Here is a 12,257-nt window from a genome sequence, read left to right as displayed (position 1 = left end):
AGTCCTTAGTATGATCGTAATATTGTGCCTGCTCTCCGCTGAGTGATACACAAATTAATACCTCGTAGCAGAGTAAGACAGAAAAACAAGATGACGAGTAACCGGTGAAGACAACAGGATGAGGGTTCCTGTACCTAGTTTAGGAAACCTGGAGGCAGAAATGTGTCCAAGGCAAGCTGCCCAGGGTGACTGTTTTCCCTACTAAGAAGAGATAGGGCAATGCGAGTGTTCAGACTGGTCTGAGTCAATTATTGCGAGAAACGATACAAGGGCTACAGAAGCTAGGGAGCAAAGTACTTACCTACATAAGTAGGTATTACTCAGAGAATCAGCTGAGGGATCAACCCGTGCGTACCTAGGTATCAAATATGAATCGAGCATACATCATTTGTGACACTTTTGCATTCGACTAAGATCGCTAATTGGAGACTATTCTATGGTCGAAGGGATACACTCCACTATCTTCGTAAAAATGCAGTCCTTACTTTCCAACGGCGCCTCTTTTAGTGACCCTCGCATAGAGTTGCGGAACCTTGATGAACCACTTATTTCTCACAGGAACATAATCGCGATTCTCCGGGTCGCCGTGCTTATCACAAAAAGACAAATCGAAGTTTCGTACAAGCACTGGAATGAGTTTGTTGATCTCCAGCAACGAGACATTTTTGCCAATGCAAGTCCTAGATCCTGATTTTATGTCCGTTATGTTAGCATTGCCAGATCATAGTATTGACCAGTACTATGACAAGAAGCAACTGAATGTTCCAAGTCTTACCTAAACCAAAGTGTACCATGCTTTGTTCCATCTTGGCAAGTTTCTCGCTTGAGGCCTCAAGCCAGCGCTCGGGTCTGAACTCATCGGCGTCTACACCAAACACCTCTTTGTTGTGGTGAGGCACCCAAGGGTTGACGCCAATATTGACCTGAGGCAAGGAGTGAGTCGTGCGCATAACTGAGAAGAAGATAATGGCAATTAAGCGGGCAACTTACTCGTTCTGGGAAAAACTGTCCACATACAACTGCGCCCCCTTTGGGAACCTCACGCCACAATGGGAGTCCAACCCCAGGCTGAACACGCACTGCTTCTTTGATGACTGCCTGCATGTACGGAAGTTTCTGGGTGTCTTGGAAAGTAGGTCGCCCAGAGAGCTCACTTCCAGAAATTTCTTGCCGCAGGCGTCCGAGGACGCGAGCGTCGCGGTACACATAGTAAACAATCGAGGTCAATGCGATGGCGGTGGTGTCGCTCCCAGCACCGATATTGGCGCCAGCATTGGCGGAGACGTCCCAGTCTGTCATTCCTTTCTTGCCCTCTTTGCGCTGGGCGTCTAGGAACTTGCGTACCATGTACGCTGGACCGTCTGCTGGTAGATCCTGTGTCTCCTGGCGCGCCGCGGTGATCTTCTCCGAGGCGAAGCGCATAAAGAAATGAATCTTGGGTCCTGAGATGAGACTGGATAACATTCTCACATAGGGCGTTGTCCAGGGGTAGAGGCTGGCATATGTGAGCATCATATGGTCGAAATTCAGATTTTCAATCATGTTCTCCACATCACTCCCCTTGTCAAGGAAGCCCATTCTCTGTCCGAACTGTTTTTCTCCAGCTGTCAGCTCGCTGTGCGTACCTGCCACCAAGATTCGGGCTCAGAAAGTGGCTCACTGTAATCATGGAGATGGCATCAAAAGCAAAGTACTGCAACCATGCCCCCACATTAATAGTCGTAGCGCTCTCCTCCAGTTGCGCAACAAGCAGCTCAATGCAAAGGTCTACATATGGCTCGTATGAGACCATAGAGGTCATGGAGTACATAGAGGCTACTTTGCGGCGCATCTCGGAATGCTGAGCTGGATTTCTCGTGGCGAACAGGTTGTTGTGATTTGGGTCTGCCCCAACCTTCCATGCGTCGTAGAATTCTCCTTTCAACCATGCGTTTCCAAGACCGTATACGACCTTGTGGGCTTCTGGATCATCAATTATGAAGTAGCCTGGCATGACTTGGACGATTTTGCCTGTATAATAGTCAGCATGCTTGCACTGTTTAGAAAGAAACACTTCATAGTTAGGTAGGATTTTGTACTCGCCTTTCCTTCTATGCAGCTCAATGTTGGCCCAGTGAAGATCGTCGTGATGGATGTGCCAGGCATACCACAATTTTGTGTATCTGGCCAAGAATGGAGCAGGGATTCCCAGACTCCATGATGACTTGATGAGAATGCAACTGATGGTTACGATGAAAATGATGGCGCCTAGAGCCAGGGGCACGTTTGAGCCCCAAAGCACGGTGATGCCCATGGCTGGCTGGCGTCTCTGTGCAAAAGTTTCGTGGTACAGGTATTGGGAACACACAGAGGAAGGGTGAATGTGATGAATACTCTCATATGCGTATTGCAGGCAATATTGAATGGACTCACATCAGAGCTGGCCCAAACCGTGTGGCAGGGTGGGACACCAAAGTACGAAGAAATTCCTGTTCTCGTGGCTCCAAAGGAACTATCTCCGGAGATTGACGGACAGATTCGGTTTCAAAACTGCGGCGATAAGTTATTCGACACTCCGTGAAGAGATTGCCGCAGGGATGTTCCGTAACCCAAGACTACGGATGGGAATATCGGCCTCCGATCGTACATGCACCTAGTCGCTGCTCTCGTAAGCCGTGCGTGACCCCTAAACCGAACGACCAGACACCAGCTACAACAGCAAACAAAGTGCCAAAGGAATTCATGGATCTCGGCAGTCGGAACGAGGGTCTAGCACAACATCATTGTTCATGATCGATACATCAAATCGGAGTTGTAGGGAAGTGAAGTAATAGCACTTGGGTTCCGTCTTGTTCAATTTGAGCCCAATTTGTCCACCATCATGTGATTGTTCATTTCTGCCTTCATATTAATTATGTAGAAAATTGGCTGTCCTCGACCTCACTTCATCATAGGCATCAACATAGTCCAAAGCCTGGGGTGAATGACTGCTCAGAAATTCCAATCATGAGCACCTATGCTATTCTAGGGGCCACGGGCAATTGTGGCAAAGCCCTCGTGCAAAATTTACTTCAATCTCCATCCAATACAATTCACGCCTACTGCCGCAACAGAACCAAGCTATACAATGTCCTACCAGAGGTCATCGACAGCAAACAAGTCAAAATCTTCGACGGCAGCGTTCACGATGTATCGTTGATAGCCGACTGCATCCGAGGAACCCAAGCTGTCTTCCTCGTTGTCACCTGCAACGACAATCTTCCAGGTTGCAGTCTCGCACAGGACACTGCACGCATTGTGGTAGAGGCACTGCACCGTCTCCGTGCAGAAGAGGGCATCACCAACTTCAAGGTGCCCAAGCTCGTCCTGCTGAGCTCGGCCACCATCGACGACCATCTCGCCCATGACATGCCGTGGTGGTTCCGCCCCGTCATGCTGAAGGCAGCATCTTTTGTCTACGACGACCTCCGAGTCGCCGAGACCTTCTTGCGTCAGCAGAGCGACTGGCTCCAGACGATTTTCATCAAGCCGGGCGGTCTCGCGGTGGACGTTGCCCAGGGACACGAGTTGAGCTTTGATGACGAGGAAAGCTTTATCAGCTATTTGGATCTATCCGCTGGCATGATTGAGGCTGTTCGCGATGAAAGCGGGAAGTATGTTGGGAGGAATGTTGGTGTTGTTCATAAAGTTCGGGGGACAAGTGCAAAGTTTCCTAAGGGAACGCCGATGGTTATAATCACGGGCCTGTTAAGACATTACTTCCCATGGCTTCATAGATATCTTCCAATGTACGGATAGAAGTCATAAATAGGTAGCTTTTGCCTGCAGATTTTCTTTCGTCCTCAAGACTTGAGTAATTCAAGAACTTGATTCTATGTCTCTTCAAAAAAGCTACCTACAATTCGATCACGTTAACCTCATGATTCTTTCGGAAACCTCGCTAGCTTTTAAAGCCTGGTTGCTTTCGAATGTTTTCAACTGCTTTCCTTCATGAGAACGGGAATATTCTTCGAAGACCTTCAAAATGCAAAGATCAGTTTTGGGCGTCGTTTTCCATAGACATCGTTGCTACTTACTTGAGAAATGTATACGGTTGATCATTCAAAATTCCATGAAAAACACTTAAAATATCCTTTTAAGTAGATAGAAAAGAGTCTTAGTTCAACGTGAAATGCAGTTTTCATTCTAGAAGTTGTCATTATATACATATTGCCATCGTCGGTCCAACGATATCCAAGAGCATAGCACTGAGGCGAGACCCTACAACCTCTTCAGCATGAGCCCCCCTCTCAGAAGTCTACAATGCCATCCACTACCTCTCCTTCCCTGATAAATTCTGTGATCCAGCCGAGCGTCATGATGCTCCGCTTGATGTCCGCAAAGTTCTTGTGATCGGGAGCCAATTTCTCCTGGAACCACGGATCTTGCTGCATCCTCTTGTAGTCATCCACACTCTTGAAAACGACTTGGCTAAAGCAATCAAAATCGGCCAAGTTCCGCATATCGTGATCGAACAATCGCCTCATGAGCGTGCGAGACTCGGTATTGTTGTGAATCTAAATCGTTAGTTGTGCTTTACGGTAATCATTTCAAATAAAATCATCGACTGACCATGCTCCACCGCTTAACACCATACTTCACCATCAGGTCCTGCGTCATGGGAGCCTGGACCTTTGTCATGTGGTGTCTGTAAGCTTCCTCGGTCATCCCAGGAAGACGGTAACCGCAGATGGTCAGGCACAGGAAGTGCGTCCCTTCCAAGCCCGTCGGAGCAGGTGGAATTTCGTTCTCGGTCTGGACAGTCATGATGGAGGCGATGAAGACAGATGAGAGCGTCTTGAACAGAATCAGTCACACCGATGAGATGTCTCTAATAATGGCATCTTCGAGCAAGATCGGTTGGTATCATTTATTGATGCTCATTTTATTTGTGTATGCCGCCTTGCAAGGAATTTCCCCGATGTTTCCTCGGGCATCAGATTGATGCCGAACACGGTAAGACGACGGTCTCACCATCATCGCTCTCCGTATCCCCGAGGCCGTAAGCAGTGCAGCCCTCTTAGAAAAGGTCTCCTTTATTCAGCTTGACAGGACGTATTCTGATACCCAATCCTCACCATCATCGCATTTTCCAACGGTGCGAGACAAACACATCAACAGTCTTTTTACCCTGTCATCGACATTGCTCCGATCAGCACCATGTCTGGCATTGACAGTCAGACCACCGCTGTCATAGCGGGCAGTTTCCTCTCCGGTGAGATCTACCATTTCAGCAGGCAACTGTCCTCTTGCGTCTAAGCTAATTCTGCCTCCAGGAGCCATGGCATCACTGTGTCTGATTACAGTACCCGTCCTGCTAGATACGGATTCCGACGGCCCTCATCTCGTCAGCCAATGGGCTAGGATGTACCACTATGGGCACTTGGTTATGCCAAGCATATCGGTGGCCACCTGTGTTCTCTACGGCTTCATCACAGCTTCAAGGCGTAGTGCCAGAAAGTCGTGGCGAGTGCCTGCACTGGCTGGGGCCATCACGGTCGTCATGGTGCCGTTCACATGGGTTGTCATGGCACCTACGAATGATAGACTATTTAACCTGCAGTCTCTGAGCCAGGTGGATCCAGTTACTGTGGATATAGCAGAAGTCCGGGATCTGGTAACATCATGGTGGTGGTTGCATGGGGCCAGGTGCATTTTCCCTCTCGTTGGTGCTGTGGTTGGAGCCGTGGGTTTGTTTTGGTGATACCATTGACGCTGGAGCCACGCTCAGAGGAGAGAATCCCGAAAGTGGACAGAATGGAAGCAAAGTGAAAGTGACTGTAAGGATGTACTTCCATACAGACGAATACATTGTCTAGACTCCGTGCCAATTGTACCAAGTAGATGGCAGCTTTCATGATATGTCTCGAGATTTCGTGGTCCAACCCTCGATAGAGCCATGGTACATGATCTTCTCACTCGAGGAATTGAAGGCAGGTTGATCACGCTATTGCTTCGTCTGTATCCCCAGCTGGGGAAAATAAGGACTAAAGAAATGAGAGAGAACTGTTCAACACAATACTTCCATTCGTTCCCCATAAAAAGCATGTCAAGACTCATACAGCATTCAGTATGCAAATTTCTGAAAATCATACTGTTCATTCGTGTACGCAAGTAATTTGCTCTATAAACGTCTTCTAGCTGCCTAACTGTAGTACTCCTGCAGCCAGCTTCGCAGCTCCCCGATACTCGGGTACTCGAGGAACAGACTTCCAGAGACCGTGATACCAAGCTGCTCCCGGAACTTCTCCGAGATCACCAGACTCATGAGCGAATCAATGCCAAGGTTGGCGAAGCTCGCATCGTCGACGAGCTCGGATGCATCCACGGCCGCCTCATCAGCGATGATCTGTAGGGCTTTGGTCGTCGTTGTCAGTTCAGATTCGGCACGTGCGCCGTTGCTGTTGTTGTTCGAGGATTGCTCAGGTGTCAGGGCTGGTGCCACTGAGACTGATACTGTCGGAACAGCTGCCGGCTTCGGTGCTACCTGAGGAGGGACGACGGTTGGCTTCTTCTCAGTTATGGCAACTTGCTGCTGACTGGCTCTGGAAGGCTTTGCAGGTGCAGACGTGGCCACTGGCGGAGCTGTTGCGTCGTCAGGCGCCGAGAAAAAGCGGCTGAGCAAGATACGAGGATAGCGACGGAACTGGATGCCCCCCATCATGCCGATGATCGCATGATCCTGGAGAACGTATACATCGCCTAGATAGACATTCGGATCCTGACGCGTGGGAATCATCTTGACATAGGACCGATACCTGGCGCCGGCCAGAAGAGGCCGTGCAAGACGAAGAGAGCGCCACCCAGGAGTCACACTGAAGTGATTTTTGGTATCGAGATTGTCAGAGACGTTCATGATGAAGCCGGCTAGATGACAGACACTGTCGATGAAATGCGGCGGAACGGTCCAGGTACCACCTCGCTCTGTCGACAGCTCGACATCGGCAAAGGCCTCAAGGCCATGGAGCACGACAGCGTGCATTCCGCGGTACTTGTCAGCATAGTCGACCAGATTGTTTGCGAACAGCAAATAGGCCATGTTGCGAGTGAAGCGGTTCGCGATGCCGTCCTGCGCCAGTTGTTCAAGGTCTGCGATACGGCCTTGGACCAGATGGGCTGCTGAAGTCCATGTGTCGAGCCATTCGTTGGTATCGCCGTAGATGAGGGTCGCACTTGCGAAAGGGTCATCTACTGTGCCGTCGGGATGTACATTGGCCCATGACAGCTCGACCTGCCCGGTGGCGATGTCTGCGGTTGTGGCTGTGACTTGGAAGAGCTGAGGTTGCTCGGGTTTGCTGTTGGCAACAAGGCCTTTGAGGACTTCTAGGTTGGAGACGTTCATGTGCACTTCACTGCCTGGAAAGAATTTCCTGTACAGGTAGGTTCCGATAGTGTATGCAATATCGGCATGAATAGACTGCAGAGACTGTTAATGAATCATCATTCATTGAGAGAAGTTGGTAAGGAAGTTGAGCTCACGCTTGTGACAACACCACAGTTGTTCATCTTATGGCCCCATGCCGCTGCACGCAACCCGGGTTGGGACAGATCAGACTGTATCGTCACAGTCCCCCGACTGCCTTGCACATCTTCGTAGATGACCCGCTGTACCGAGGAAGTGCTCAGGTTCGACACAGGGAGAGCTACAGGCAAGGCATTCCCAGCCGCGAGTTTCTTCTCCTCATCGTAGAACGTGTTTCCTTTTGTCAGGGCCCAGTTCCCCTTGTATTGAATCCAATGCGTCTTGTTGTTCCAGGCGTAAGTGGGCAAATCCAAGAGACGAAGGTTCTTCTCGAAAGGCGAATGCAAAGCATTCCAGTCGATCTTCACTCCAGCGCAGTGTAAGGCAGACAAACTGTGTGCCAGGGTTGTCCAGTTGTCCTCCCCTCTTCTAAAAGACGGGACCGCGACGCTGGCTTTGGAGAGTGAACTTTTGACGAAGCCCAAACAAACCGGGTGAGGCCCAATCTCCACCCAGGCCATATCTTCCTCTATAGCACCAATCTCGTGAGCAGCATGCAGAGCAGAGAGGAAATTCACCGTTTCACGAGTTGCCCGGCGGAAGTAAGTAGCATCAATCGACTTGTCGTCGAAAATTACTTTGCCCAGGAGGGGAGAGACGATCGGGAGTTGTGGAGGCTGAAAGACCACACCGCGACTGGCCATGACCTCGAAGTCATCAAGGATGGGATCCATCTGAGAAGAATGGAAAGCAAAGGCCACGTCGAGAGGTATTTGCTTCAGGCCGGCCTCGTCCAAGGTACGTCCCATGCGGTCTATCTCGGAAGTTGGACCACTGATCACAGTGTCGTTAGGGCCGTTGATGCATGCGATGTCATAGGAGAAGTCTTTGCCCTCGGTGACTTCACGAATGTTGGTGACAGATGCTCGTATGGCGACCATCTTGTGACTGCCTATTCGACATTTCTGTTGAAGCATCTGAGCACGTTTGCCGACAAGGTAGATAGTGTCACTTGCTGAGAGCACGCCCGCCACTTTGAAAATTGCAAGGTCAGCGAGCTATACTGAGAAGAGGGGAACGGATAAAAGACAGAGAAGGAAACCAAAAGAATCAATTTTCAAACGACGGCATGAGAATACTCACCGTGAAGTGCTGCATATTCGCCCAGGCTGTGGCCAATGACCACGTCAGGCTTGACTCCCAAACCAGCCCAAAACTTGGCCAGAGCTATCTCGTTACACACCAAAGCCAGCTGAGTGACAACAGGGGAGTGAGCATGATCCTGAGCATGGCTGCCGTCCAAAACTGGGATGAACGAGGGAAACCCTTGGCTCTGTGCAAGTGCATCCAGATGCGCAATGTGCGAGCGGAAGTCGGGGAAGCCGTGGAAGAGTTGGAGGTTAAACGACTTGTAAGACGCGCCTTGGCCTGTGAAAGCAAACACGATTGGTGGAGGGCCAGAGGATGGAATTGCCTTATGCGAGTCGATGTTGGCCAGCGCAGACTGGAGCTTTTTCTGCACCTCAGAAACAGTCGCAGCAGCAAAGGCAACGCGGTTATTGTGACTGTATCGGCGTGCTGTCGTCGTATAAGACAGATCGGCTACTGATAAGTTCGGGTTGTTGTCCAGAAAGTCGCGCAGTCTCTCGATGTTTCCCTTGAGGGATAGCTTGCTTTTCGCGGACACCGAAATGATATGTGCTGCTCGTGGATCGGAAGCTAGACTAACCAGAGATGTCTCTGGAGGGGCATCTTCTACGAGAATAGTCGTGTTGCCTCCAGCAGCGCTGAAGTTATTCACGACCGCAATCCGCTTCTTGCCGCCGTTTCGAGCCCACTCGGTTCGTTCGAACGCGATACTGATGTTGCGCTTTTCCACTTCTTGCTGTACCTTGGGGTTGATGGCATTTCGAATGCCAACGTGTGGGGGAATCGCATTGTTCTGCATCATCAGGAGTACTTTGACCAGTGCAGTGACTCCCGCAGCTGCCTCGCTACTGTTTGGAGTCAGTCGAGTCACTTCTAAGGAGGTGAGGGCAAAGTGTGGACGTCAGCATGGGAGGAAAGAGGTTACATACTGTCCGACATTGGCTTTGACGGCTCCCAAATGCAGAGGCCTCTTGTCGCTCCGACGACTGGGAAGAGGTGCAAAGACCTGCGAGACGGACTGAATCTCCTCGGCATCACCAGCCTGCGTTCCAGTGCCGTGGAGTTCGACATATGAGACATCCATCGGGTCCACACCAGCGCGACGCAGCACGAGCCTCGATAGATACTCTTGGTGACCTGCATGAGGATGCGTGATGGAGACAGCTTGGGCAGAATGATTTGTTGCCGACCCAAGAATCACGCCCAAGATCCTATCATTGTCCGCGACAGCATCGTCGAGCCTTTTCATGACAACAGATGCAACAGCGTCTGCTCGGCAATAGCCATCAGCGTCTGCATCCCAGGTCTTGCATGCTCCCGGCGTCTTGGATAGGAAATGGCCGTGGCTAAGTCCTGCGAAAGCGTCGGAGTTGGTGAGAATGTTGACGCCTCCGACGACGGCAGTATCAAGCTCTCCGCTTTGAAGGGCAGTGCATGCGACCTGATAAGGTGGAAAATATCGATGTTCAGTTACGTATGGACGTCAAGACTCTCTTATATAAAAAAAATGAAGGAGGAGAATGAGCACATACCTGGATAGTGGCTAGACTAGACGAGCATGCGGTGTCAATGCTGTAGCTGGGTCCAGCAAACTTGAAGAAGTAATTGATGCGTCCTGCAGTTCCTGATCAGGCTTCAAATACACCAGAGAGAGAAAAAGCTTCTCAGCTTGGACAACACTTACCAGGACCAAATGCACGACAACCTCCCGGGATGAAATAAGTACTGATCTCCTGCCCAGTATTGACCTCCCGATAATCGTCGCTAGCCTGACCATAGAACGTCCCGATCCGCTCCAACTTAGTAGCCGCAGTCCGATTCGCAACATAGCCAGCCCGCTCCAGGGCCTCATACGCCGTAACAAGAGCTAGCCTTTGCATGGGATCCGTCTGCTGGGCCTCGCGTGGGGACATATTGAAGAAGGGCGCATCGAATAAGCCCGGCTCGTCAATGAAACAGCCATAGGGCGTGTGGCTGGTGTTGAGCCGCTTGCCAGCAGGGTCGACGTGCGAATCCACGTCGAAACGGTCGGCAGGGATCTTCCTCGAGACCTCGGTGCCGCTCTCAAGGAGTTCCCAGAACTTTTCGGTGCTGTCTGCACCACCTGGCATTCTGCACGACATGCCCACGATGGCGATCTTGGTTGTTGGGGTGGTTATGTTGTCTGCTGCCAACGCTTTTGTCTGGTCGTGGATCCAGGGCATCAGCTCTTCTTGTGTGGCGGTTAGGTTGGGGGTCTCTTCCATGGCTGTCATGATATCCTTGGCTGGTAACGACATGCGGAAGACAAGAACCTGAAATTGAGACACCTCCAAGTCGCGTGCGTGTTGGGCTAAGCTCTTGACAACTTTGTCCCATTTGATCTGCTGTGTGAGGATCTCTTCAACGACCTGTCTGAAGAGGTCGTGAGCAGACTTGGCAGGGAACGGCTTCCCCGTGGCTGTCGAGTAGAGTTGACTGCGTGGCAACACAATATCTTGCAGCAGTTTTATCGATGCGGTCTCAATGACAGAATCGACGTTTTCCTGGGTGTATATATGCTTGGCATGGCAGAGGCCACCGTAAACAGGCAACGCAATATGCTTTCGGTCACGAAAGAAGTCGGCCGTGAGAAACAGAGCACTGAGTCTGGCTGGGGGTCCGCTGATGGTCACCGAGGCTTGGCCAAGGGCACTTAAGAAGACCTTACTAGACGCGGGTGTGTCCTGAACATTCCCAAAAGAAGGAAAAGTTCATTAGTGGACAATGCTTAATACATTGAGGCAATTCGGGGTTACTCACCTGTCTGTCCTGAACGATATCGAGCTCATGTTGCACTTCATCCGCATTGGCGTTCGGAAGAACGTAAGCCCACGAATCCAGTGGCCCTCCATCTGCCCAGGAACTGGCGTGCAGATTGTGTGAAACCTCTTGCACAAGAACGCCCAGCCGGAAGGCCAGGCGAATGGCTTCTGCGCCGGTTTGAGGCAATTCTGATATGGTGGTTGCCAGGGACGTGGCCGCCGCAGCCAGCAGACCAATCCCCAGCCCGGCCACAGAGCCTCCGAGATTTTCAAGAGAAGCCTCATGGTTAGAAGTCTCATGATAGCTGTGGGCTATTCTTCAGCTTTGTTTTCACGGTTGATAACCAAGTGACCATACAGTCCAGTGAGCGCAGAATTTACTGACCCTATGAGTATGCCCAACTCAAGCACACATAGAAGAACGCCATCTACCGAGCCACAGAGAGGTCCTTTGCGGATACCGGTAAAGTCGACGAAGTCCAGCACACTTTCAAAGGGTGGAATTGTGTCACGCAAGGCTGGTTGGAGTTGACGGATCTCGTCGCGGAGAGCGAGCGTGGCCTCGTCGATGAAGCGAGCAAGGATGACATGTCCCTTAGACTTGGCGAGCAGGTGAATTTTTCGAAAGACGTCCTGCAGGTCGTCTCTGGGAAATTCATTGCTGAAGTAAGTGAGCCTCATCTTGGAGTCAGCGCCGTCACTGTCTGTCGTAGTAGGTGTATGAATCACCATGGCGACTGACAAGATATGGTAGAAGTTATAGGTTGTTCTAGATTTACATTGTGGTCTTGTGTACGTTTTGTCTTTCTCTCTTTTTCTTCTTCACCTCTCTTCACCTCTGCCTA

The 12,257-nt window shown here is 50.7% G+C and overlaps 5 protein-coding genes across 5 annotated transcripts; 2 read left to right on the top strand and 3 right to left on the bottom strand.

Annotated features, from left to right (window-relative positions):
• Positions 1–481: 481 nt before the first annotated feature.
• M406DRAFT_260953 (cytochrome P450) lies at positions 482–2,293 on the bottom strand (the record flags this gene model as incomplete). Its single annotated transcript, XM_040917407.1, has 4 exons — positions 482–687; positions 776–923; positions 991–1,590; positions 1,661–2,293. The coding sequence occupies 4 exons, from the start codon at positions 2,291–2,293 to the stop codon at positions 482–484; spliced, it is 1,587 nt and encodes a 528-aa protein (XP_040773981.1).
• A 692-nt stretch (positions 2,294–2,985) lies between these two features.
• On the top strand, positions 2,986–3,861 carry M406DRAFT_292619 (putative NAD-dependent epimerase/dehydratase; the record flags this gene model as incomplete). Its single annotated transcript, XM_040919040.1, has 1 exon — positions 2,986–3,861. The coding sequence occupies one exon, from the start codon at positions 2,986–2,988 to the stop codon at positions 3,775–3,777; it is 792 nt and encodes a 263-aa protein (XP_040773980.1). The 3' UTR covers positions 3,778–3,861.
• Positions 3,862–4,268: 407 nt separating this feature from the next.
• M406DRAFT_73658 (uncharacterized protein) lies at positions 4,269–4,785 on the bottom strand (the record flags this gene model as incomplete). Its single annotated transcript, XM_040925642.1, has 2 exons — positions 4,269–4,535; positions 4,591–4,785. 2 exons carry the CDS (start codon positions 4,783–4,785, stop codon positions 4,269–4,271), a joined length of 462 nt encoding a protein of 153 aa, XP_040773979.1.
• Positions 4,786–5,299: 514 nt separating this feature from the next.
• M406DRAFT_261576 (DUF1772-domain-containing protein) lies at positions 5,300–5,722 on the top strand (the record flags this gene model as incomplete). The annotated part of the gene is made up of 1 exon (XM_040917450.1): positions 5,300–5,722. One exon carries the CDS (start codon positions 5,300–5,302, stop codon positions 5,720–5,722), a length of 423 nt encoding a protein of 140 aa, XP_040773978.1.
• Positions 5,723–6,163: 441 nt separating this feature from the next.
• M406DRAFT_261577 (uncharacterized protein) lies at positions 6,164–12,144 on the bottom strand (the record flags this gene model as incomplete). The annotated part of the gene is made up of 9 exons (XM_040917451.1): positions 6,164–6,474; positions 6,559–7,435; positions 7,498–8,513; positions 8,624–9,477; positions 9,559–10,070; positions 10,162–10,244; positions 10,314–11,334; positions 11,411–11,717; positions 11,798–12,144. The coding sequence occupies 9 exons, from the start codon at positions 12,142–12,144 to the stop codon at positions 6,164–6,166; spliced, it is 5,328 nt and encodes a 1,775-aa protein (XP_040773977.1).
• Positions 12,145–12,257: the final 113 nt, after the last annotated feature.

Source organism: Cryphonectria parasitica, assembly GCF_011745365.1.
Source record: "Cryphonectria parasitica EP155 unplaced genomic scaffold M406scaffold_6, whole genome shotgun sequence".
Lineage (NCBI taxonomy): Eukaryota > Fungi > Ascomycota > Sordariomycetes > Diaporthales > Cryphonectriaceae > Cryphonectria > Cryphonectria parasitica.
This window is presented reverse-complemented; position numbering and strand designations above follow the sequence as displayed.